The sequence below is a fragment of the Acanthopagrus latus genome, chromosome 9, assembly GCF_904848185.1.
Source record: "Acanthopagrus latus isolate v.2019 chromosome 9, fAcaLat1.1, whole genome shotgun sequence".
Taxonomy (NCBI): Eukaryota; Metazoa; Chordata; class Actinopteri; order Spariformes; family Sparidae; genus Acanthopagrus; species Acanthopagrus latus.
In genome coordinates, this window is record NC_051047.1 from 22,260,997 (window position 1) to 22,286,444 (window position 25,448).

The 25,448-nt window shown below is 42.6% G+C and overlaps 1 protein-coding gene across 4 annotated transcripts in view; it reads left to right on the top strand.

Moving 5' to 3' along the window:
- Positions 1-19,333, top strand: part of myo1b (myosin IB) — a 67,141-nt gene extending 47,808 nt beyond the window's left edge. Inside the window, exons 14-32 of one of the 4 annotated variants that reach the window (XM_037108872.1) lie at positions 1,580-1,684; positions 3,710-3,772; positions 3,954-4,154; positions 4,252-4,478; positions 4,703-4,903; positions 6,437-6,530; positions 8,038-8,187; positions 8,310-8,378; positions 8,469-8,555; positions 8,920-9,006; positions 10,124-10,210; positions 11,853-11,939; positions 13,866-13,940; positions 14,075-14,209; positions 15,126-15,232; positions 15,370-15,502; positions 15,920-16,072; positions 16,736-16,866; positions 16,970-19,333. In XM_037108872.1, the coding sequence (XP_036964767.1) occupies positions 1,580-1,684; positions 3,710-3,772; positions 3,954-4,154; positions 4,252-4,478; positions 4,703-4,903; positions 6,437-6,530; positions 8,038-8,187; positions 8,310-8,378; positions 8,469-8,555; positions 8,920-9,006; positions 10,124-10,210; positions 11,853-11,939; positions 13,866-13,940; positions 14,075-14,209; positions 15,126-15,232; positions 15,370-15,502; positions 15,920-16,072; positions 16,736-16,866; positions 16,970-17,102 (2,325 nt within the window). In that variant the 3' untranslated portion in view covers positions 17,103-19,333. The remainder of the gene's footprint in view (positions 1-1,579; positions 1,685-3,709; positions 3,773-3,953; positions 4,155-4,251; positions 4,479-4,702; positions 4,904-6,436; positions 6,531-8,037; positions 8,188-8,309; positions 8,379-8,468; positions 8,556-8,919; positions 9,007-10,123; positions 10,211-11,852; positions 11,940-13,865; positions 13,941-14,074; positions 14,210-15,125; positions 15,233-15,369; positions 15,503-15,919; positions 16,073-16,735; positions 16,867-16,969) is intronic. The other 3 variants (XM_037108873.1, XM_037108874.1, XM_037108875.1) reach the window with 3 other exon arrangements.
- Positions 19,334-25,448: the final 6,115 nt, after the last annotated feature.

Sequence of the window (25,448 nt, forward strand, 5' to 3'; positions counted from 1 at the left end):
GGGACCATTAACTTGAAACCCAGTTTTTGTTGCCTTGTTTTGTGCTTCTCACAAAACAGCACAGTTACAACTGAAATATTTCCGGGTCATAGTTCAAGTCTATATTTCAGTCCGGTGTCTGCTGCCACTTGGGTTTAGACATGCTATTGAGCGTGTGTGTGTGTGTGCGTGCGTGTGTTTGTCCGTGTTAGGGGTGAAGACGACCTTTGGCTTTCTCAGTTAAAGGAAATGGAAACTTAAGTTTGATAACTGATCTCCTTGTTGCCACGTTCTCTGTTTCCTGGTCACTGAGAAAACCTCGCCACGTCCTTCACTCTGAGCTCTGAGACAAAACACGCCGCTCCTAACCGCTGTTGTGTCCTCAGCAAATGACTGTTAACCTAACCCTGCGCACAATAAGGCCATCTGCCAAGAAGCATGACTCACACCCAGTGGTCGTAATTGACAGCGATGGTAATTGAGGAGCGCTACGGGGGTCCGACTGGTTGAGGCTTTTAAATATGTTTAATGTTTAATGAAGTCTGTGACAATTTACACAAGCTTGCTCTGATAAGGGTTCATAAGTTACGCAGTTGGAGATTTTTTGGTATCAGTTATTCACGCTCCAGATTGATTAAATGTTTGTCCAGCGATGGTTGTCAAAGTGATGACGGAGGGATTTGTTGAGCGCAGAGTTTGTCCAAGCTGATTATAACCAGTGTTGTATCAGATGTTCGATCACAGAGACTTTTTCTCTTTGCTGGATAGAACTTTCAGGCACGTTACCAGACTAATGCACAGCCGAGATTGAATATTGTTGACTGACTGTTTCACTGTGGATCTAGTTCTCAAATCAAGTTCCACCCCTGCTTCGTATCTGACACGAAGTCTTAACTCCTGTAGAAGTTGTTGGTCGAGCAAAATATAATGTAAGCTCCCCTCATCAGTGCCCATTGGTACAAACACGGTAATTGTTGCCTTTTTTGTGATTACAAGTTGTGGATGAAGCTAAAAGAACTGTTCTGTTCCATCCTGTTTTTCCATTTGCACTTCTCTTGTGGTACCCAACTCACTGATCCCTCACTAAAAGCTGGAGTAAAAACACTGCAGGTCACTGATTGGTCAGTCAGAACAGCCAGTCGCCTTGTTGTCTGCGCTCTGATGTAGAATTTGCCAAACTACTGGGTGTTTTTATTTAGTTTTTTTTGTACTTTTGTGGAAATGCAGCTTTTGATAAAACACTGCAGGAAATTGAAAGAAGCAGCTAAAGTTGGCGAGGCAATGATCGCGCTCATGAACGTTTTGCACGGAGGAAAGAATGCGGACAGAGTCTAAATGAGCTTTCTGGAATAAGAAAATGAAACAGGAAATGTCAGTGTGAGGAACAGCGTTAATGACCAACAGCAGAAACGACAGGAACCAAGACTCAGAAATGTTGTGATATTTAACAGATATGGAAAAGTTACGGTGTTCCCCCTTTTTTTTATGGCTTCTCGTCGACAATAACAAAAGAGCAAGTTCACAGGCACCTTCATGATTCAACACGTCGACGCTGGCTGGGACTAACTGTAATTATTTCCTCCGGTTGCTGCTCTGACAGGACAACAGCTTTGAGCAGTTCATCATCAACTACTGCAACGAGAAGCTGCAGCAGATCTTCATCGAGCTGACCCTGCGCGAGGAGCAGGAGGAGTACGTCAGAGAGGTATGTTCTAGAGTTGCAGCGCTCGTTTCGGTCATTTTTCAAGCAAAAAACTCAAATATTTGCTGGTTCCAGCTTCTTAAATATGATGATTTGCTTCTCCTCTTTGTCACTCATGATGGTAAATGAAAAGTTGTTGGGTTTTGGACAAGGAAGCAATTTAAAGACCTCAATCTGAGCTCTCTGAAATCGTAACGAGCATTTTTTACCCTTAATAAACTCAAAAAAATCAGTGGAAAATGAAAATAATCACTCATCGCAGCCATAGTGCTTTAACACATGCACCACACACGTAATCCACGTACTCATGAGTAGACTGGCAGTGGACGGATTACCCATCATGCCCAGGCTGTAGGGCTGGAAACACTCTCTCACCTGCAACTGTACATCTACATCATTCAACATGTCGGCACTCAGTTTGCCGTGCTGGCAGTTCATCATCGCCGGGCCCCTGCTGCGTGATCCCAACCTGCTCTTGTCACTCATCCGTTTAACCTCTTGTGTGACTTTCGGCGAAATCCCACATTCCTGCCTTCGACCCGAGGCAAATTTCGACTTCATATATGCCTTCTATCCCGTCCCCGTCGTCCATCACACTCTGAGTTTATTCTCCCGTCTCCCCTCTGTGGAGTCTCAGGGACGGAAGTGATCCCTCACTCCAGCGAGAGTAAACACTCCCCCCTGTCGTGGGGCCTTTAAGCTCTGTTTGTTTTCAAAGCTCTATGTATGTGAGCGCTGCAGCGGTGACCCCCACACCCCTTCAATACTAACAGCACCACCAATGATATTCCACTCCTGGCCTCTATCCAGTATCCTGCATGGGAAAATACCACAGCGCCAGAGAAAGGAGGGAGGACCACCAATCAGGAATGTGGCCAGTCACCCGTCAGTCTAAGCCACACCTTCTCTATGCCCTCCCCCCCCTTAAAATATCTGTCACATCGCTTACATCAACCCAAGCTATGCTCCCAACCCATCAGCAGCTGTGAATTATATGTTGGTGGATTTTTCAATAGACGACGGCTGTTTTTTAAGAGGGCAAGATGGAGAGTGTTTTCCCTCTGGAGGTGGAGCCGGAGCCGGAGAGAAGGCCCAGTGAAGATGAGGGTGGATGTACAGACATTTTAGATTTCATTTTAATAATTTCGAAGAATTCAAGTTCATGAATGCAGCTCAGTAAAAGAACAGGAACTGTAACTTTAACTGTAACAGTTGTTCTCATTAGACCCTTCTATTAGACTTTTTTATGTTCATGTTAAATGTCTTGATGTGGTATAACATAGACAGCACTGATCGAATGAAATGTGATGGCATAATAATGAAAGTACACCCTTTCAAAGAGTAAAGAACTTGGAAAAAAAAATCCTAAATTAAAAGAACAAAACCAGAAAAGATTGTTGAGAAAAAAACCACACAACCAAAACAATAAATGAAATCCTAGTTGTTCTGGCATCATGTTGGAGGAATCATGTAACTATCACGACAGGCTCATTAAGATATCACCAATGGACTAAGAATAGAAGTAGAAATACAAACATGAATACAAGAAACGTTCTTCATCCAGTTTGATTTTTAAAGCTTGAAGAAGAGATGCTGTTGCTCGGAGGAGGCGATGTCAATGTGTAACCAAAAATAAATATTATTGCAAACTTATAAAAAGCTGAATATACGCATGACAATTACTACAGAATAAGTCTGTTTGTTTAGCTCTGCTTCACACAACATCTTACACAAGGCACACTTCACCTTCTGATTTATTCTGCTGTCAGTTCAGTCTAACAGCCTCAAGTGTAAAGTCTACAGTACTTGAGGGTCATTGTGAGAGCAGCACTGATTAGCTGAATGTCTTTTTTTCAGGTACTGGAGCAGGTGCTCAGTGTTGTTTTGCAAAACTGGCACATTCAAGAGTGTTACTCCGTCAAACACTCCTCTGTGAGAGCAGAGCTGGTGTAGAGAACACGTCTTATTAGCGCTAATGAAAGGAGAGAAAAGCTATTGTCCCTTTGACCTTCATTTATTTTGTCACAGGGCATCGAATGGACCAACATTGAATATTTCAACAACGCCATTATCTGCGACCTCATTGAGAATGTGAGTCACTCTTCCAGTTTCTCCACCACGAACCGGTTTAGTATGATGAAGTGTGACTTTTGCAGCACTTTTCAAAAGCATTTTGGAAGCCACAAAGACACACAATAATAATGAATATAATTTTTGAGTATTGAGCTCTTGATGGTAATTGTCCATTTTCTGCCTGTCTGTTTATGTCCAGCATCAAAATGGCATCTTGGCCATGTTGGACGAGGAGTGCCTGAGGCCGGGGACGGTCACCGACGAGACCTTCCTGGACAAACTGAACACCATCTGCGCCGAGCACCAGCACTTTGAGAGTCGCCTCAGCAAGAATTCAAAGTTCCTCACCGACCACAGCCTGCCGCACAGCTGCTTCCGCATCCAGCACTACGCCGGCAAGGTGCTGGACACGAGTCGTGAGATGCATGAGAAACAAAAGTACGAAGAGAAGAAGTTTATACTCAATTTTTTCTTCTTTGTCTCCCGTTCGCGTGAAGGTGCTGTACCGCGTGGAGGGCTTCGTAGACAAGAACAACGACCTGTTGTATCGGGACCTGTCGCAGGCCATGTACAAGGCCACCCAAAGCCTCATCAAACAGCTGTTTCCTGAAGGCAACCCAGCCAAAGTCAACCTGAAGAGACCACCGACCGCTGGGTCCCAGTTCAAAGCCTCAGTGGGTACGCTGATGAGGAACCTGCAGACCAAGAACCCGAACTACATCCGGTGAGTTCACACAGAGTGTTTATCAGTTAATAGCCTGCCATTTCAGGACACTAGGAGTATTGTTGTTTTTGTGTGAGGTTTTTTTTTGGCCTCTGATATTTTTAAATGCTTGGTAAATTGACTGTAAAGTGAGCAGGCTAACAAGCTAAACCCAGCCGGTCATAACTTGTAAGAGGACTCCATGCATCAGTCTGACCTCGGTGTCGTCTCTTCTCGCTTCCCAGCTGCATCAAGCCCAATGACAAGAAGGCCTCCCACATCTTCACCGAGTCTCTGGTCTGCCATCAGGTGCGCTACCTGGGCCTGATGGAGAACGTCCGCGTGAGGAGAGCGGGCTACGCCTTCCGCCAGGCCTACGAGCCCTGCCTGGAACGCTACAAAATGCTCTGCAAACGGACCTGGCCCCACTGGAGAGGACCTGCCAGGTAATGGTTGTGTTTATGCTGAGGCGGTGGCTAATTGCAGGGCGGGTGGGGGGAGTAGAGAAGGGGTTTGTTTTGTTACTGGAAGCCTGCCAAACAAGTCCCTCTGAGGCTTTTGTGAGGAAAAAGTGAGAGTGGAAAGTGAGAAACGCTCTCAGGTGTCTTTAACTAAGGCACCGAACCTCAGACTGCTCCCAGCAGAGCGACTGTGACCAGCACTAATAGACTGTAGTCGTAGTGGTCAGGTCCCAGGTGAGGCTGTGTTGAGCTATGAGAATGTGATGCAGGTTATTGTTGGAAAAGGGCTCAAATGACTTTCCCTGGGTGAGCAAAGGTTCAAAGGGGGGAAATAATCTGCTGAACTTCACAACAGTTCACCCGGCATACGGCCAGATATAAACCATATATGGTCTTTTTCAAGGAAAGGACCTTTAATGTTGATGCAGTTTTGTGACATTTTAGACTAAATGTTAACTGATTAATCATGAAAACAATCCACAGATTAATTAATGCTTAAAAATAATCCTTAACTTCAGATGTAGTGACTAGATTTGCAGCAGGAATAAACCTTGAAACGTGGAAATTAGCATTTATTTCCTTCGTATCAAAGACAGTCAGTTCTACAGAGGGTGTCGAGGACATTAAACATCATCAAGCAAAACACAAAAGCTTCTCTACTCTCTTCTAAACTATTCTACAACTCGCACATTTATCAGATGTACAGTAAAGTGTGTAGAGAATAGGACTGCAAGAACTTCAGCAAGGGAGACGCTGAAGTCACGCAACCAAAGTGTTTGTTTGGTGTTTGCTTTTCTGGCGATTGCATTTACATTTCAAAAAGTCATACTGCAGAATAATTAATTTGTGAAGATTATCTTGCTGAACAACAACAAATATCATTTACTTTAGTGAGCTTATTTTCTACAGTATCCAAAAATCCACATGAAGGGAACCAGAGTGATGTTAACTTCCTGGTTGGCCCACAAAAACACGTCATCCCTGCAGCACTCTATTATCCAGCCTAATTATTACTTACAGTACACACACACAGAGTTTCAGCAATTTGCATACTCCGCATGAAACTCCTCTGAATGCTCCTCTCAGAAACTTGCAGCATACACCAGCAGAGATGAACCGTCCCCTCTCCGAACCACAACATGTTGAGACATTTCATCCTTATCTGTCTCCTCCGTTCCATATCAGCCAGACTCGCATGTTTCATCCTCTGTGCTGGTAAAAGCACTGATTCCTATCTGCTCTACCGCACATGGGCATCTTGTTGTTCAGCCGTCCCCTGGTGCTTTGTGTGGTTTTCTTATTTCCTCTCTCCACATGTTTCTCTAGACTCCTTCTCCTTTTAATCAACGTTCCTCTGTCTGTTTCTCAAACATCCTCAATGCCGTTCATATCCAGCATCTCTCTTGTGTCCAGAATCTTCAAACTACTTCTATAGACTTGATTTTATGGTTTATTATGGGCACTTGAAATCTCAAGTATGCTTTGGATGACCCATGTGACCCTTCTGGCTCCCCACAGGGAAGGAGTGGAGGTGCTGATGGCCGACCTCCAGGTCCCGACGGACGAGTTTGCTTACGGACGCTCCAAGATCTTCATCAGGAACCCAAAAACGGTAGAAAACACAGATAAACATGTATTCCAGCCAATTCTGACATCTGCTGCGCGCTCTGATAGATCAAGCCGTGTTTGAACGTCTCAAGGTTTGGATCCAGTGTGCTCAGCAGCCCTGTTTTCTCACAGTAAGATGTTTGTAAAGCAGGGGTGGGCTGCACTCGGAGCCCCCGCTTCAGCAATTAGCATGCAACTCTGAAAACACATGGTTTCACTTAGCCGTCGAACATGGGAAATGAGCTTCTTTACTCGGCGCTCGTAGGCTCTTCGACCGCTCGAGCCTGCAGCGTTTGAATGGACTGCTCTCCCCACCCAGCAAAAAGACCAAACAAAGCTTGGAATAACATGATCTCATACCGGGGGAATTTTTTTGCTTCTATAATTGCTTTTTTTCGGTCTCATCAACTTATCTGCCTTATGTATCTGCAGCTGCAAATCACTGCATAGGGTGTAGTTGGGTGGATGTTGACCCACGTTTTCAGACAGTATTTGTCTTTTTAACGTTTAATTAAAATAGCCACACCTTGTAGTTTAAATTGCTGTTGCTATAGTGCATTTTGTAAAGCTTAAAGTGTGGATGGTGTAACTTACAGGCGTGCTGCCTCTGCCATATCGAACTTGGATACTTTTGCGATACAGGCCGATTAGTCTCGCTGCTTTCAGGTATCGAAAAACGTCTTGTCATTTGATACGAGAAAATCAACACCTGAGGAGTTGATCTCATCAGCGTCAGTGAGCCAATAAGCATGCAGCACGCTTGTTGTGCCAAGATCTAATAGTGCCGCTGATTGGCTGTCTCGAGACTTTTGTTAAAGTGGATTTCATAAAATTGGTATCAAAAGCTGTATCATTCAGGAACCGGCATCAAAGTCAAGGTATCAGCATCATCGAGGAAGGTTTTCAATAAAGCTCCAGGTTATATTATTATCCTTGTACACTATACAGGAGTCGTTCTCTCAGTATTTCTACCATATCCGAGCAAAATAGGTATCATAACTGAAATATTCCTAATTGAATCAAGAAATCAGTGTTGAACGCAGTTCTGAGTGTGATATATAAATAAGCTACTCCCATAAACATAAAATTATGTAATTTAGAAATTTGTGTATGCCATGCAGCGATATCAGAAGATACTCTGCCTGCAGATGAACTTTGCAGTGGTTTACAGCAGGACAATAAAAAGCTTGCACTGACATCTCCTGAGGAAGATAAGTCGATTCACACGGGTCACGCTTTTACTGTCTTACTGTAAGCCCACACAGGAAAGGGTTATTTCCCCCCCGCAGATCGATTGGACTTTGTACTTCAGTATAAAATCAGTATTTGCTCAGTAAGAATATATTTTTATTGATCTCACAGGTGGAGCATTTTCCCCCTTTTAGCTTCCTTTTTATACCTTTTTATATCTTTCCTTTCCCCTCTTATTATGTAGGGTCAAAGAGCACTGTACTCGCCAAAAGAGAATTAGATATTGGTACATGAACGCTCTCCTCTCCTCTTCCTCACAGCTCTTCTTCTTGGAGGAGAGGAGGAGGCAATGCCTGCAAGATCTGGCCACGCTCATTCAGAAGATCTACCGTGGCTGGAAGTGCCGCACCCAGTTCCTGCTGCTGAAGAAGAGTCAGATAGTGGTGTCAGCCTGGTACCGCCGATACGCGGTGAGGCCCCCTGTTTTTGCAGGAATGCCCTCAAAACACATAAAGCAAAAAAGAAAAACAGAATCATGCATTCAGTGTTTTTAAGTTCCTATCTTTTCTTCATTTTTTTTTCCATCTCACAGCAACAAAAGAAATACCAGAGGATCAAGAGCGCCACCACTTTGGTGCAGTCCTACACCAGAGGATGGCAGGTGCGTACCTTCATGTGAATTGCTCAGATTAAAATGTAGCAGGAAGCAATTATGACAGAAATAACTGTTTGCTTGTTATATTTCCGCTAGGCCCGGAAACTCCTGAGACAACTGAAATATCAGAAGCGATGCGAGGAGGCAGTGACCACCATCTCAGCCTTCTGGCACGGCACCCAGGTACTGACGCATTTAAAGTGGTGTTTACCTCCGCAGAGAATCAGCCTGGGTTTCATACAGAGTTCATGATCATGATTAAGAAAAAAAACACAGCTCTTTAACACTTTTTTTCATCTCATGCAGTGTTCCTGCCTAATGGCCCAACAGTATTACAGCAGTTCTTTAACAAAGCTATCCTTGATGTCATTGCTGCTGTTTCCCTTTTTTAATCCTGCTTCTTTTGCTGATCACACAACTGCCACTTCTCTCTCTCTCCTTTTTTTTTTTCTCCCCCCTACTCTTCTCTCCTCTTTCATTTTCTCGATTCTGTTTCTCTCTCACATCTTCAAACCCGTCTCGCCCAACGCCTGTCGCGTCCCGACAGGCTCGGATGGAGCTGAGACGTCTAAAACAAGAAGCGCGGAATAAACACGCTGTGACAGTAATTTGGGCATACTGGCAGGGAACCAAGGTATTTCAACCCCTCAGCCCCAGTAGTGTGTCTCTGTCCCAGCTGTCTTGTCATCCCTGTCCACCGTGTCCCGTCCCATCTCATTCTCGCTATGACACTGCCTAATAAAGTAGCGGCCTCTTAGAATAAACCTCAGTCCAAAGTCCTTCCGTTATGCACTGGCCTGATTAACGTTCCCTCATCCTTGTTCGTCCTGTCTTCTGTTTCGTCGCTGTCACACATGTAGAATTGTCTCGCTTTAGTCCTTAAAATTTTGTGGCGTCACCGATCAAAACTAGCCTTTCAAACGTATCTCCTAAAAACATAGCCAAACTCAGATCCTTTTAATGTGGCTCACATGTTTTGAATTTGTGTGTCTTTGGTTTGCTTTCCATCCAATGTGGCGTTTTTAACGTTCCTCTTCTATAATCTCATTAGTTCAACCATACGGTGCCCACCACACAGATGACTTTCACTGCGCTATCGTGCTGAGAAAGCCTCCCTTTTAATATACTGATACGCTGACAGCAAAACACCAGGAAGCTCTTATAAATAAGCACAGAATTATCTCTGTACGATGGCACATATGTTGCTACTTAACCACGGTGGCTGTGTATAATCAGTCACCATGCAGACTTTGTAGCCTGCATGTAAATCATATCATTATCTTATCAGCAGTCACTGTGTTATCATTCGAGATATCCTGGGCTGTTTGGCATCTGTTTCATTTCAAGGTCTCACAGCCTGCCGATAAATGTCGATTCTGACTCATTACAGATGCAGTTAAAGATTATTCGTTCAGTGTACTTTGTTCGTAGCGGACATCACTGGTCAGCATCTTTTAGAAAGCTCTAGATAATGTCGTAATAATCCAGACTCCCCCACACGTTTTAGTTCATTCTTCTAAAGCATGCTCCGAGTCAAAGAGCAGCAGCAGACACTAAAAGCTGCTCGCATGTCAGCCACCCGTCGTCCCACCTCTTGACATCTTTTGTTGTCCTTCGTCTATGTCTGCTCGTCATGCTTTTTTTTTTTTTTTTTTTAACATAACACCTACCCAGTTCCTACCCTGGAACAATTAAGTTTTGACTGTCACTGAAATTAACCTCCTCCGCAAACTGCCACCGCTTCCCATCAGGCCCGGAGAGAGCTGCGTCAGCTGAAGGAGGCGGCGAGGAATAAACATGCCGTGTCGGTCATTTGGGCCGGCTGGCAGGGCACCAAGGTATTTGGGAAGCCTGTTGACTTGACTTGCCGTGACTATGTGACTTGCCGCCTTCGTCGACCTTCCTCCTCCCATCCCATCCCATTCCTCCCCCTCAGAAAAAAAAAAAAAAAAAAATCCTCAACATAACCATCATTCTGTCCAACCCATGCTCAACATTGTGATTTGTGATGTAAGGCAGGTTACCAAACACCCTCTCATATAAACACCCGTCTACTGGAGGCTGAAGTGAAAAGTCTGCCAGCTCTGCCTGCCAGGTGACAGTGTAATCTTGCTCATGTAAGTACAAGGGTTGAGCGAGTACTTGGCTTAAAATTATTAATCAAGTACAGATAATGTACTTTGTGCAAGTACAGTGCGAGCAGCACGTGTTATTATACATACTTGTGATGAAGGAAAATTGGGCCATTTTTATTTTGTTTTGTAAGTACTTCTCTTACTCCTGGATCAAAATTAATCATCTAAAACTCAATTCTGAGGCTTTTCTGTAAATAGTTTTCTAATAAATAATAAATATAGCAATAAATAGGGGTGTCACTATACCGCAAATAAAAGATTTGACTTTTCAACTTGAAGGTCAGAATTTAATTTGGATTTCGATTAAAACATTGTTTTTCTTTCAGCACTGACAGCTATGCCATTGTAAAATGATGGTGTCTGGATTCCTAAAGATATTCTAAAAATCAGCAAATCATTGGTTTTATGCCCTGACCACCATCTACTATTAAGGTTTATGGTTAAAGTTTATTTCACTAAAACTACATTTTTAGAGCTAAACACAAAAACATCACCCCTCAAGGATTCAACCATAAACATCAGAAGATAGAAATTTAGTTTGTTATTAAGTTGTGTTTCTATATTATGTCCCTAGTGAACCCTCTTCCCAAACAAATCAATAAAAGTTCTCTGGCAATGTTTCCATCAGTTCAGTTTTTCCCCCAGGAGTAAGCCCTCTTCCTAATCACGTCAATAGAGGATCTTTTAAAAATAAAAATAAAGACAACAAGCCAGATATCAGGCACACAGGGTAACGGTGTACTCGCTCATCTCTACGTTACATTGGCAACCTCCCATTCCACAGAAGACACAGTCAGACACACACCTCACTGACAGTTCAGCTTCTTCCTCCAAAGGTCCGTGCCTCACCAGTGTGCATGTTGCCTGCCGTCTGCATGACTCCTTCCTTCCTGTGTAGTTAATGCATGTTTACTCTCTGCATCGCAGCACAGTTTGTCTTGTTTTTTTTTTTTTGTTTTTTTTTTAGATGGAACTCGGTTGAGGGGACCTCTGCTGCCTGACTTACGACTTCTGCTCTCCTCCCGTTCCACTAAAAAAGCCTCGAGTCTGTTTCCGTTACAGAAGCTCCCCTGATAAATGTTGAAATGACCCTCAGTGTGCCATATTTGTTTTCTGGAGTCTGGCGCTGTAGAGCTGTACTTTTACAGTCTCATGATGGTCACAGATTGCTGGTGTGCAGTGTGTTTGTGTGTGTGTGTGTGTGATGTTTGCTGACCTCAGGCAAAAAAAGAAAAAAAAACAATGTCCCCCCTCCTCCTCCTCCTCCTCTTCCTCCTCCTCCTCTCACCTTCTCTCGCTTCATTTGTTCCCGCTCTCTGTCTCTTCCCGCCCACCCCCCGAACAGGCTCGCAGGGAGCTGAGGCGACTGAAGGAAGAGGCCAGGCGTAAGCACGCTGTCGCTGTGATTTGGGCCTACTGGCAGGGACTCAAGGTACCTACCAGCCCCACGGCGCAGCCATCACCAAGTCTGGCACCCACTCATCACCCCTGACCCCTCTTCATCCTCCACAACCGTCCACTTTTTCTTTTTTTTTTTTTTTGCATGCTTCTACAGGAAGCCAGTCTCTGCCAAGTGCTGTCATCACACTTTATGCTGCTAACTGCTTGCAGCTTTCAACACATTGGAAACTAATAACTGAAGTCACAGCTTAAAGGGAAAGTTCACTTAAATCAAAAGAGAAAATATTTCCTGTTTTATCCCCAAGCGATCTGTAGCCTTATTTGGAGAAGTTCTGATTGAGACTGATAATAAGAAGAGGACATTTTATTTGTCAGATGTGAAAGAAGACAATAATGATAATACTAGTCCATCAGAAACACAATCATAGTATGCACATTAGGGAGAATCAGAAAATGACTACTCAAAGCAGAGAGTACATCCAGCCACACTGAAGGCTCTGAGAGAAGTTTGGCATTGGAGGAATGTAGTGAGTGAGTCGGGGAGTAAAGGAGTAAGGATGTAAAAGATGGGACGGGTAGGAAGGTGCCAAACCATTAAGAGACTTGCAGACAAGTGGGAGAAGTTTTAAACATGACGGGAAATTGAACCGCGAGCCGGTGTAGTTGTTGAAAGTGTTGCTGTGACGCTCTGCCAGTACTCTGGACATGCTGTAATCGTTTTAACCCCAGAGCAGGGAGGCCAAAAAGAGGGGAATTACAGTTATCAAGTCTGGATGTAATGGAAGCATGGATTAGTCTCAGCAACAGAGTGGGAGAGTGAGCGGCAGAGTCTGGAGATGTTCTGAAGGTGGGGGGGGGGAGGCTGGTTTGGTAATGTGTCTGACGTGTGCATCAAAGCAGAGCGTGGAGTCCAAAATGACACCTTAACAACACGGGGATGTGATTAAGAGAAACAGGGTTAGGATGAGAGACTGCAGCCGGGGAGGCGGTGAGGGTAGCCTCGGATTTATCCTGCTGTGGCCTGAGGTAGCTGCACGTCGTCCAAGCATCGATTTCAATCAACAGTCAGATTTGGTGGTAGAAGATTGTCTGAAGGTTTCAGTGCAGCAAAAGTAATGGATTTCAGCTGAGGGTTTAAAAGCAATAAATCAATGGAATCCAAAGGTAGCGCAGGTGAGGCTACATTTCCTCCTTTAATTACTGAGGATAAAGATTTAAAGTTTAGATAATTATTCAGAGACAGCTGCTGTTTTCCTCCTTTTTGTTTTTTTTAATGCAGAAGATTTAAACCCAACACAGCCTGACTGACATGGCAGAGGCTGTCTGTGTCTGTCTATTCTTTTCCATCCATCCTCCTCTGTCTGCTTCTTCTGTGTCGTGGCAACTAACCCCCGTATGAAGCAGCACTGTTTTTTGTATATCCAACAGTATTTGTTCTGCTTGTTATTTCTCTGTCTTTAGGTGTGTCAAGTCTGCGTGTTGGTGTGTGTGTGTGTGTGTGTGTGTGTGTCGTCACTTTTGTTGATTAAATGTTGCGCGTCCGTCTGGTCTGTAGAAGAATGACTGTCGTCACACTGGTCATTTGCCGGCGCGTTAATCTTTCTCATCATGTTAATTGACCCGTCCTGCACCTCGCAACGCACCGGTCCACGGCTCAATTTGTGCAATTGGGGTCGGCATGAAGGTTGTTTGTCATAACCATCATTGACTTTACAGTAATTACTTTGATAATTGTTGTCATTTTAATTAATTCCAGCAGCTTGGATTTGACTTTGTCTGTTGCAGGTGTTCAATGTTTGTGACTAACCAAACGTCTGTTACTGAAGTGATGTATGTGTACACTGTCACCGTCCTATCGGTGTGTTTTCGTTCTTCCCTCCCCGCTTCACATCACACTAATGGGTGGACACAGCTGATTGACAGTTTGTTTATTGTTTACTTTCTTTCCCTGTAAAAGGTTCGCAGAGAGTACAGGAAGTTCTTCAGGGCGAACGCCGGCAAGAAGATCTACGACTTCACCATCCAGAGAATTGTAAGAAAAGGCTGAAAAGAACAAACTTCACTGTTTTGCACACAGCAGCTTGCACATTTGTTGTTTTTCATTAAATATTTGCTACAATGTCCTTTAACCTGCCTCACAGTTTTCATTAATGTCCCTGTGTCTAGATGCAAAAGTACTTCCTGGGCCTGAAGAGCAACATGCCCCCCATGTCACCCATAGACAAGAACTGGCCCACCAGGCCTTACCGCTTTCTGGACGGAGCCCACAAAGAGCTGCGGAGAATCTTCCACCTGTGGAGGGTCGGTCACAAATAACCAGTCATGCTGAATTCTTCTGTTATTTCATGATTTATACGTTCATAGTAAACGTCTGATGCACTATAGATCAAACTATCAGTAATACAGCACACACCAGGATACGACTGACATTTATTAACAGTAACATTAAAAACATGAAGGTGGGAGCTACTTGTTTTGCATTTAGCTTCATCAGATTCGCCCCGTCTAATGCTCTCCGGCACATGGTTGAGTGAAGTAAACATGTGACCAGGTGCATTTACTTTAAAGTATTGTACATTTTGAGGAACTTTCACTTCAGTGGTATTACATTTTACACTTCTTTTATACTTCTGGGATGAAAATATTGTACATTTTACTTAGTTACTTTGCAGATGTTGCAACATTATGTAAATTTAGAAATGTGGCTATGCTCAAAGGTAGGAATTTGAGAAACTGTTATTTGACTCCTCATCAAATGAACAGCAAATTAAAAGACAGTTTGTCAGCTTCCATACATTTATAGGACTTGCAACCAGGAACACAGCGGTAAATAAAAAGGAAAATAGCCGCCATGTGACTATGGTTTGCTCCATGACTGTTTTTTATTGTTTTGAAATATCTGAATAGTCCCTCAGCTTCTTGGCATGGAAGTCAGGCATTTCACTATATTTAAAAAAAATCGTTATATTCGAGCTGCAGCCTGTAACAGACAATCAATACAACTGTCAAAACACAAACACCTGAGGTAGTGAGCCTGTCAATTACTGATCAAATATACATACAGAGCGTGAGATGAGCAACAAATTATAAGATCCGCAAAACATTAGAAACCTGAAGATAAAGTGTTGGAAAGGCAGATCAAATGATGGAACATTCAACAATAATGACCCTCAGCTTAATTTCTGTTGTGTGTGTGTGTGTGTGTGTGAATGTTCAGTGCAAGAAGTACAGGAGCCAGTTCACAGAGGAGAAGAAAGCAGTATATGAGGAGAAGCTGGAGGCCAGTGAGCTCTTCAAGGATAAAAAGGCTCTCTACCCGAGCAGGTAACTGACATCCACTGCTCTTTATTTCATAGAATCGGCATAAAGGAGTAATATTTGATGACCCACTGTTTAATAAATAATTGATTAAATGAACAACCGGCATCTATTATGTCTGTACCTCTCTCTCTCTCTCTCAGCGTGAACCAGCCTTTCAAAGGAGACTACCTGGAGATCAGCAAGAACCCCAAATATCAGAAACTCAACAGCGCAGTGGAGGAAAAGGTCCTGCTGGCTGATGTGGTCAACAAGATTAACAGGGCCAACGGGAAGGTAAGAAAAGATGACTCACACTAAGACATTTCCAATCCATTCAGCTCGTTTGTAAGAGCCGAAAAAGTCCCAAGATATAAGCCGTGGTTACAGAGTGACCTGCTGTTTAGAGTTGCGCTCCACTTTTCCACACAGGCCAAGCGGAGCACAAAACTATTAGGTTGTTTTGATGGGTGATTCACCCAGCTGTGCAGCAGTCTGACATCCTAACAATTGGCATTATTTTTGTTCCAGCAGACAGCAGACATGTCTGGACAGGTGTATTGTGTTTTTACTCCTAACTCTGTCCAAGTTTTAAAGATCACAGAGAAAGAAGAGGCACTTAAAAACACATCTCGGTCTCCGCATTCGCCGTTTTGGCACAGTATTGTCATGTTGACAGCGGGCCTGAACGGTCTCTGCTCTCTTTTTCCGAAGGGCACGGCTCGAATCTTCCTGCTGACCAAGAAGAACGTCGTCCTGGCTGACTCGAAGACGGGCCAGGTGAAGGCCAGCGTTCCTCTGCCGGATCTCGCCAGCGTGTCAGTCAGCACGCAGAGTGACGGTTTCTTTGCTCTCAAACTCAAAGAGGTGAGGGGGGGGGGGACCTATAGTTGTAAATATGGTCTCATGCTCTGATGATCCTGTTGCAAGTCCGAGTTGGTTTGATGGACATAAAAGTCAGCAAGCAAGCTCAGCCAGTTGAACTATTCCTTTAAGGCCTACTGAGACGAGAAAGTTGTTAAATGCACTACAAGGAACTTTTGCCCCTGTTTGACCTGCATGGACAAACAAGAAGACAACAAGACCATCAGCAAGAAGATCAGCTGTTTCTATGTAGTTAAAATAGTTGCTCGTAATGCTTGTCACAGGTCACATTTAAGATTTATTTTAAAATTACAATGCAACTTGGCCACTGAGTGACATCACAAGAGACAGTTTGTCATTTTACAGACAACAACCAGTAGTTAGTAATTAATAAGCCCTGAAAAGGGACTCTGCTACTTTCCAGCCGCATTGCGTACATCTTTTTCAAGTGTTTTTTAGTATCCAAGTATCCAACGGCAAGCAACTTTTGTAACTTCAAGCACACGTTGGCAAACTTTGGGTGTCCATTGGGTGACGATAAATACAGCAGGTCGAAAGTGGCAGAAAAATCTACATATGTAAATATAACTGTATGTAAATATAAAAGCAGTATCTGTGTTGGCCTTGTTTTAATATGCACATTTTCACTTTGTTATTTTGCTTCAGGGTTCGGCCTCAGCCATCAAAGGAGACTTCTTACTCAGCAGCGAACATCTGATTGAGATCATCACCAAACTCCACCGCACCGGGGCCAAGGCCGCAGACAAGGAGCAGATCAACGTCGACATCTCAGACGAGTAAGATCGAAAAAGAAGAGTCGATGTAATTTATTCCTGTCAAAGGGACGTAAGCCGTCTCCCACCCCGGGCTGATTCTTAATGATGTTTCTGTGTGCGACAGGTTTCTGGTGCAGTTCAAGCAAGACAAAGTGTGCGTGAAATTCATCCAGGGAAGCCCAAAGAACGGCAACGGCGCGTCCTGCAAGCGCAAGAACAACCGGCTGCTGGAGGTGTCGGTGCCCATGACGGCATAGTGCGGCTCCCTCGTCAGCTCTCCAGTGCTGTTCCAGTGCTCAGATTTGGGGGGCGATTGTTTTTTTTAAAAAACCACCGCACCACTCGGTAACCTCTCGTCTCAAGCCCCATCGCCCCAGTGCCCACCCTAAGCCCCCCCCCCCCCCAAAAAACATGGGAGTGCAGTAATTTGGCTTGTTGTGTTGTTGTTTTTTCTCCCCATCAGTCTCTTCTTATCAGATTTACTATGGCACCACTATAGCTGTAACCACGTGCCACTTTTTTGGCAAAGAAAGCCCGTATCTGGGTTGCATGCCACAGAAATTTGGTGTTTCATTGGTGTTTTGTAAAACTGGGGTAAAGAGTTGGATGAGGAAGGAGAAAAAAAAGAGTCTCGACGGAAGCATAAGAGACGTTCTGTATACCAGTGGTGACAACGATTGTTCTGCCTGTATGTTGAAATTCAGAGAGAAATGTCATTCTAAGAACTTTGTGACGAGCTCCAGCCTCAACTGGCCTCGACTCATCCATTTTTTAAGCCGCTCTTTGGCTTAGAATTTAAGATGACTTGGAAACTTTTGGGCTGTCAGAAGTAGTTTTCTCCGAAAGGAACTTAAACACTGCACTTGTTTTCACCTCGGTGTAACCAAAAGAGGATGACCTGAAAAAATGGATTTGATTGTATGTTGTATTATTTTCTATATATATATATTTTTTTCTCTGAAATAAAAAAGGTGGGCAGTTGAGAAGTCAAATGTAATTTGCTAGATAATTGTAAAACAGTTTTTTTTGTGTGTGTGTGTGTATCCGCAATTTCCTATGTGCCATTGAACAGGTCCCATGACTTGTCACATGTCAGCGTACAAATGTAAACAGAGAAAAAAAAACATGTAGGTGATTGACCCTGATCAGTTATTGACAATATCATTGCCAAACTTTTCTTTTTCTTTTTTCTTTTTTTTTTTTGAATAAGGGACAACCTGTGGTGGAGATTTTTCCTTGTACGTTCTTTGACTGCACATGTGACCAACTTCCATTTCCTCTCCAAGCACAGTACAATTTATTGTGATCCAAGCTTTTTATTTAATCGAAGAGTGAATTCATATCCTTAACTCAAAGAAACGTCACGTCTGAATCACGGAGGACCCTCTCGCTTTATGAGGAGGGGTCTTTGATTTAAAAGATACGGACAGAGGCAGGACAGACATCTTGGTGGAAGAGGAGGCGGAGGTAACGCACCTTTCCACGATGTCTTCACCACGATAAAAAACCCTAGACTTTGATTTTTTCTTTTCTTTTCTTTTGTGTGCAATAAATGAAACGCTTTGTCTCGATTGTTCTCTTCCAGCAACGAAAACCGTAGTGAGAACCCACAGCAGTCGCCCTCACTGTACCCTCAGCTGTACATAGGCTCTGTAGGCTGTAGCCCTGGCATGGACAAAGGGTTTCTATAGTATCCTAATTTTAATTGCCGTGTTTGTGAAATAGCCGTTTTTTTCTTGCCTACTGCAGCTTGAGTTATCGTAGTGCTCGACCCCCCACTCTGACCCAATGTGTATTTTTCCAAGAAACCAAAAGTAAGCACACACGACCATAGATTCTCAATGTATCTGAAAGAAATCGCAGCTTTTTACAACTTTCTAGTAACACTCGAGGACAAGTTTGGTACATATATTTACACACAAGCCAAATTTGACTTTCAAAGAAGACGAGACAGAGAGTTATATTTTCAGGTATGTTGACTATAACGAGCTTTTATTTAGATGTACTTGGTAGTTGGGTTTGTTTTTTGTGTACTGTTGATTTCTAAGTCATCCAGATGTTTCTCTGGTGACTGTGAGGGAAATAACACAGCCAAAGTTGGTCTAGACATGTTTTTGCAGACCCGGGGTTACCTTTTGGTTTGTATGTTTTGTTTTTGTACATTTTTTTTAATGTCACACGCGACACAGGGACTTACAAAATCAGTTTGTTGCTGTCCCTTGCATGGGAACGATTGAGCTGGATGCCACTTTTGATGCACAGGTTCAATGCAGTTTTGCAAAGGTGACATCCTCCCCTCCTCTCCCCCCTCGCTTCTGTTTTGATGGCTAAAACTGTAAAATGATGTCTGCATTCTCGTGTGCCTAATGTTAACCTGTGCTGAGAGACAGAAGATGGAAAATGTTTCAGTAGAACTCAGTGTAACATTTACAAGTAATCTTTTTTTAAATTAAATAAAAATCAGTAATAAATAAATGTTATTCTGGGAGTCTGTCGAGTACTTTTATTATTGCTTGTGTTTATTTTTGTCTCTCAGTTTAATACTGATTCCCTTAATGTGAGCCACATAAGCAACATCATTGAGAAGATTTGCTATTTTTATATAGTAACTGAAAAAACCCAAAAGTGAAGATGTAGTGATCGTCTGCTATCCCCCAGGCTGATGTACCACAAAACATTTCTGGAACTTCACAGTAAAAACGGCATTGCACCTTTTGAAAAAAAATTTTAAAAGTTCTTTTTTTTTTTTTTTAAAGACACTATATGGTGCTACACAGCTTGTCTGAGACCCAAAATCAAAAAACTCATTTGAAAAGACAATATTTACAACCTTTTCAAACCTTCACTGGAGCTGCTAAGCTGTAAGCGCTTGTTATTGTGGATGAACCTTTCCTTTAAACGCCCCTCACTGGGTCAGCTTGTGACTTATCTGGGTCGGGTCACTCATAAAATTAGAATGAATTGTCACGGCGGAGTGCTGAGGATGAACTGAGGAGTCACGACGCCTGAGGGAAGAAGCTGCTCCGTAGTCTGGTGGACAGCACTGAAACAAAGGTTTGTTTGTTTGTGTGTCACATTAATGTAATCTCACACGGCCACAAATAGATGCTTTACGTCACTGCCAGGCATCCTGTTGAGCATTAAAAATAAGCTCTTGATTTCAAAATAAGACTTTTTTTTAGACAAAATCATTTTTGTCCACAGGGGGCGCCAGAATTACCACAAAAAGTTCTTTGTAGTGGCTTTAATATTGATTTATTACAGCAATGTCGTCCACACCTAAGGTTACTCTACCACTCGCCATGAAGATGCTCTCAAAAACTTTGTAAGGGAGTTTTCTTTTTGACCAAAGCCTTCCGACCACTTTTAATAAAACCGTCAGCGTGCGGGCAGCTGTCAAAATCAGCCATCACTGCATCAGATTATTACATCTCACATTCCTGTAAGGGAATAAGGATCAACAGGGGGTTGCATGGCCAGAACTAAAAGAGTCTTGTGGGAGATGATAGCACTGAAGCCGGACAACCAGGCCTTGTAGCCAAGCAGCTGGCCAGATGTTTTCCATCACCTCTGGGGAGAGCTGTCCTAGGGTTAAATTCCGCGGCTTGGGGAGAGCTGCCGGCAACAGGTCTCCAGGGAGCAGCCCTCAGATTGAGCAGAGAGTGGTAAAAATAGCATACCATTTTGGGCTGCCCAGTACCCGGTTCCCACCACTCTGCAGGCTGGGAAAGGGGGGAGGAGCCACTGGGACTCCCAGCGGATCTCCAACCCTCAGTGGGAGCGCAAAAAAGAAACCGAAGGGCGCGCAGTCTCCATCTCCTGCAAAACCCTGTGGTGTTCAAACAGTGATGCAGACAATCAGCAGAACAGGACAAGAGCCGGTGTTTTTACTGTAAGCTCCTTGTTGAATCAGATGACTTGTGTGATCTGAATACCTCGCATGACATCACAGACATGAATCTCTTGTGTTCATCTTGGATTTGATTGCATACAATTGGGTTTTATTTGATAAAGATCTGAAAGATATTCACATTCCAGTGGAAGGTGAACACACAGGAAGATCTCACAGAGCTGGTGGTGAATGAGAGGTGGCATCAGGCTGTTTTTGTGTTGCGATTCGGTAGTCTTTGGCGACATCCTATGGAATTTAGTTGGCATGACAGTTAAGACAGGGAGGCTCAACATAAGGGGATGTGTCCTTGTGTGATGGCTTTTCACTGATATATGACACAATAAATGAATGATTGTGTATTAGAAAAACATCACTCGTTTCATAAAGTTTGCCTTATTAAACGATGATGTAGAAGACTACGCTATTAGACTTCAATCTTTATAAGCTCACAAAAGTGTTGGAAGTTTTCTCATTTCTGTGGATTAAGAGTCAGACCTCGGAATAATAATACATGACACTGACTTAACTACGTTCACTGTGATGTATAAATCAAAACATCCTCTCTAAAGATGCATTAAAGGACTGCTGACTAAAGTTGACTTTAATTATATGCAGAGGGAGCGAGTTGTGTAGCTCATTACAAATAAGGTTCGTTCAATGCCACCTCACACAATATCCAGAAGAATCGCAGTTCATGTCATGATTTTCGCTAAATAATTCAGGTTGATACGTCTATTGAAATCATGGGACCTTGTACAATCCTGTAGCTGCACTCCAAATACTTTACATACTTTTAGAAGTTATGATTTTATTTTTATTTTTTTTATGAAGTTTGGCTGTTTGAGCTAAATTTCGGCATTTTGTGTTCAGACACACGGAGATGACATCATCTGGTATTGAACAGAACGAGCCATTATAACTTTAAGTTTCCAGAACCCAATGAAAAACAGGCTCAATAGGTAACAGGCAGATACAGGAAAACACTGAATGTAATCTTTTAAAAGACAAAGGAGTTACATGACATATTCAATGTTTTCAGTCAGTCAGTACTTTCACACAAAAATAGTAAATCAAAATTATCCTTCTCGGGAAAATCTGCAGTCAAAATAACCCAAAGACTGTTTGTTTTTTTTCCAGTTCTGAAGCTATAGCAAGAGCTTTACACAGGACTCAGTAAGTTCTGGATGTGATAAAACTACAGTAACACTACACAGAACCAACACTTAGTTGCAGCTCAGAGGGCCAAACTTCAAAAACTCATAACTTAAAAATGATCTGATGTACAGCTATAGGATTTTCCAAGGTCCCATGAATTAGAAATTAAACATAAACTTTTTGTGTGTTACATATGAGCAACGTGCAGTATACTAATGACAACAAATATGCAGAAAACACACAGAAGTGGCCATGAATGAGGAGAAAAACCCCACTGTGTCTGCTCGTCAGTGTTGAAGAGTCATTGTCGGGGGATTAGAGCCGTCCTGTGCTGATGCTCAGATAGTGATAGTGCCCACCTGATGGTTGAGATAAACGTCCACCTGGCTGAGTGTTGTGAGTGAATGTGCTGTTCTGTTCTGTTGCATAGATTTCCTTCCAGGTGTGGCTGATTGCTATCAGTCTTTTTTTTTTTTTTCAAAGCCGGTTTAACAGCTTTGTAAGGTCCCTTCGATTCAAGCACAAACGGGCCGCCGCACATTTAAATCAGTGCACCCTGTTTGAATCGATGATAACCTCTCACTGCGTGCTCTCTCAATGATACAGATATAAAAAATCATACTTTTTCCCTCAGGGCAAACTTACTCTAATGACACTTTATATTGCTTTGTATCTTTTATCTTAATTTCTCTTCATCATTTTTGTTTCCTGCATCAAATGTTCAAGGTCAGGTGTTGTGACTTGGGCACTCTTTGCTCCCAAACTCAAATGGGTTTAACAGACTGTAGCTTATACCGTCTCTGGACACTAGGGGGCAGTAAAATTCAGCTTATAGACAAAACATGAACTTTTCCCTCTGCAGCACAGAGGTCAGGGGTGGTGCCTGAAGGCAGGATATTTGAGGCCCAGAGGAGATTTGACAGCTGGTCAAGATGCTTACGAAACTGTTAGGATGTTGTTGTTGTTTGTTGTTGTTAATACACATATTAAATGTGTTATTCATATATATATATATATATATATATATATATATATATATATATATATATATATATATATATATATATATATATATATATATATATATATATATATATAATATATGTTTAAGCTTTAAGGCACATTCCCAGACGAGGCTTTTAAGTTTGCATGTTTTACGTGCTTCTCTTCCAAAAATGGTGGACAGCTCAAGAAGGCCATAAGCTGGCTGGAAATGCATAACTAGAACTATGTTAATCGTGACTGGAGTTTGCACTGCAGAGGAATCCATAATGAGCAAATAATGTTAATGAAGACCTTTCACGCTTTTCTTCCCTTTTCTTCTTGCATGCTATAAAGGTTCCCGTGCATGTTAAAGATCTTGAAAGATAAAAGGTCAAAGTCTGCACCAACAGAAACTCCTCTCTCCCACAGAAAACACTGCTGATGAACGCCTTGTCAGTAGTCCCGCCTTTAATTCCATGACTTTGTGAAGTCACGTGTCACACATTTGCATAATTTGCAGTGGCTAGTTTGACACATTAAAAAAAATAAATATATATATATATATATATATATATATATATATATATATATATATATATATATATATATATTTAGCACAGCTGCCTTGTTGTTAGCTGTGCTGGCTCAGGCTTGTGTGAGCTGACCAATCAGAGCAGACAGAGTATTCGGGAGGGAGTCCTTAAAGAGACAGGAGCTAAAACAGAGCGTTTCAGATAGAGGGGGAATACAGAGCTGCAGCACTCGACAAAGTGAGGAAACTAGTGTGTTTTTTGAGCATTATAACATGTAAACCTATTCTAGAAGCAGCCCAAAATGAAATGATGAACCTAAAAATAGCGCAATATGTCTCCTTTGAAAACAGGAACAACAGCCTTTTTTTTTTTTTAACTCCTGCATGATTATCATGGGTTTTTCCAAGTCCTTAATTTACTGCCGTCGAGAGTCAATAGGATCAAAGTTCAGAGCAAACTACTCAATCTCTAAATTAAACATTTAAACCCCGCTTACCACCTTTCTGTTTCTCCAGACCTTTTTAAACCTTTTTAAAGATGCATATTATCAGATTAAATCTTTCTGAAGAACCTCTCTTCTAACTAAAATACTGGACCATGAGATTTTACCATATAGTTACTTTTCTACGGTAATTTAATTAACATAATATTGTCTGTCTCCAGGGACGTCTGACACCAGAAGCATTTCTCTGGCCCTGCTCTCAAACCATCTACTCAGTGATACATTACAAAACGCGTCCTACGCGTGCTGGAAGTTAGTTAACCGTATTGAGCGTATTGAGCTGTCACGCCGTCAAGGCTGATTTCATTATCGAGTGAGGGAGTTTAGGATGTAGATGTCAACACGTTGGGCACCAGCTTGCTGATTTACCACGGCGTAAATCTATGCTGTGATTTAAACACGACCAACCCGTCAAAGACCAAAAAACACTATCTGTCATTTGGGAGGAAATCTATTTTTGTGTGGCTTCAAACAGCATTTGGATGCTGAATGTTGAGTTTTGGAGGTCATTCACTGTGTTCCTCCGAGTTCATTTTCTCTCTTTCTTTTAATTTTTACAAGGAATTGTGTCTTTAAAACAATGTTAGAGTGGAAATATTCAGTGAGCGTACAGTCTTGCAAGAATTTTTTTCCAAATTGTTCTTTGTCTTTCAAGAACGAAGATACAATTTTAACTTTTTTTTCCCAATCTTAAGCTTTCTGTGACCATCACTTTTCAAATTAATCAGCACTGTGGCGACTGATATCAACACAATCAACATGCAGACAGAGAATGAGCATAAATAAATGAGGCAGAATCAAAGTCAGACAAGGTTGGACCCCACCAGACTCGGAGTGTTGCATTACAGCCCCTGGCAGTGCGTCAGTCTGGAGGGAGGGACGGGGGGCTGGAAGGGGCCTGATTAATGAGTGTTACTGGGTGGTGGAGAGTTTGTGTCCCCACTCACCCTCGTGTCACCGCGACACTCAATGGCTTCATCAATTTGTAGCCATTATCACGTCAATAGGCAAGAATGGAGGGAGGAGGGGAGTCGAGGATTATGGGGAGAGACGGCTTCTGCTGCACCATCTGTGGGTTGCTGAGCAAGGAGCAAAGCAAGACGTGATCACTTCAGTCGGCTCCAAAATATGTCAGCTGAAGGTGGCCAAAGGTTTATCATTAAGAAGTTTTCTTAAGTGTTGTCACACAAACTTTCCATTGTCGTTAGCTGGAATAAAAGAAAAGCTTTAAATATGCATAGCTTTGGCTCCCTTCCGAAACAGTGTTAATAAAAGTGTAAAAGTATTGTAGGTCTTTGAGTTTTTGGTTGTAGTCACTCAAAATGAATCTCACCGTTTGTCTCTTTAACTATCGCTACTCTGGGTAGCACAGTGGTGCTTCACGCAGCATGCTAAAATGCTAACAGTGACGAGGTTTACAGTCTGTGTACCATCTTTGTTTAAGGTGATAGCATGCTAACGTTTGCTTATGAGTGCTAAACAAAAAAAAGTACAGCTGAGGCACACAAGCAAAAAGGATCCTTACCTGAAGGTAAGA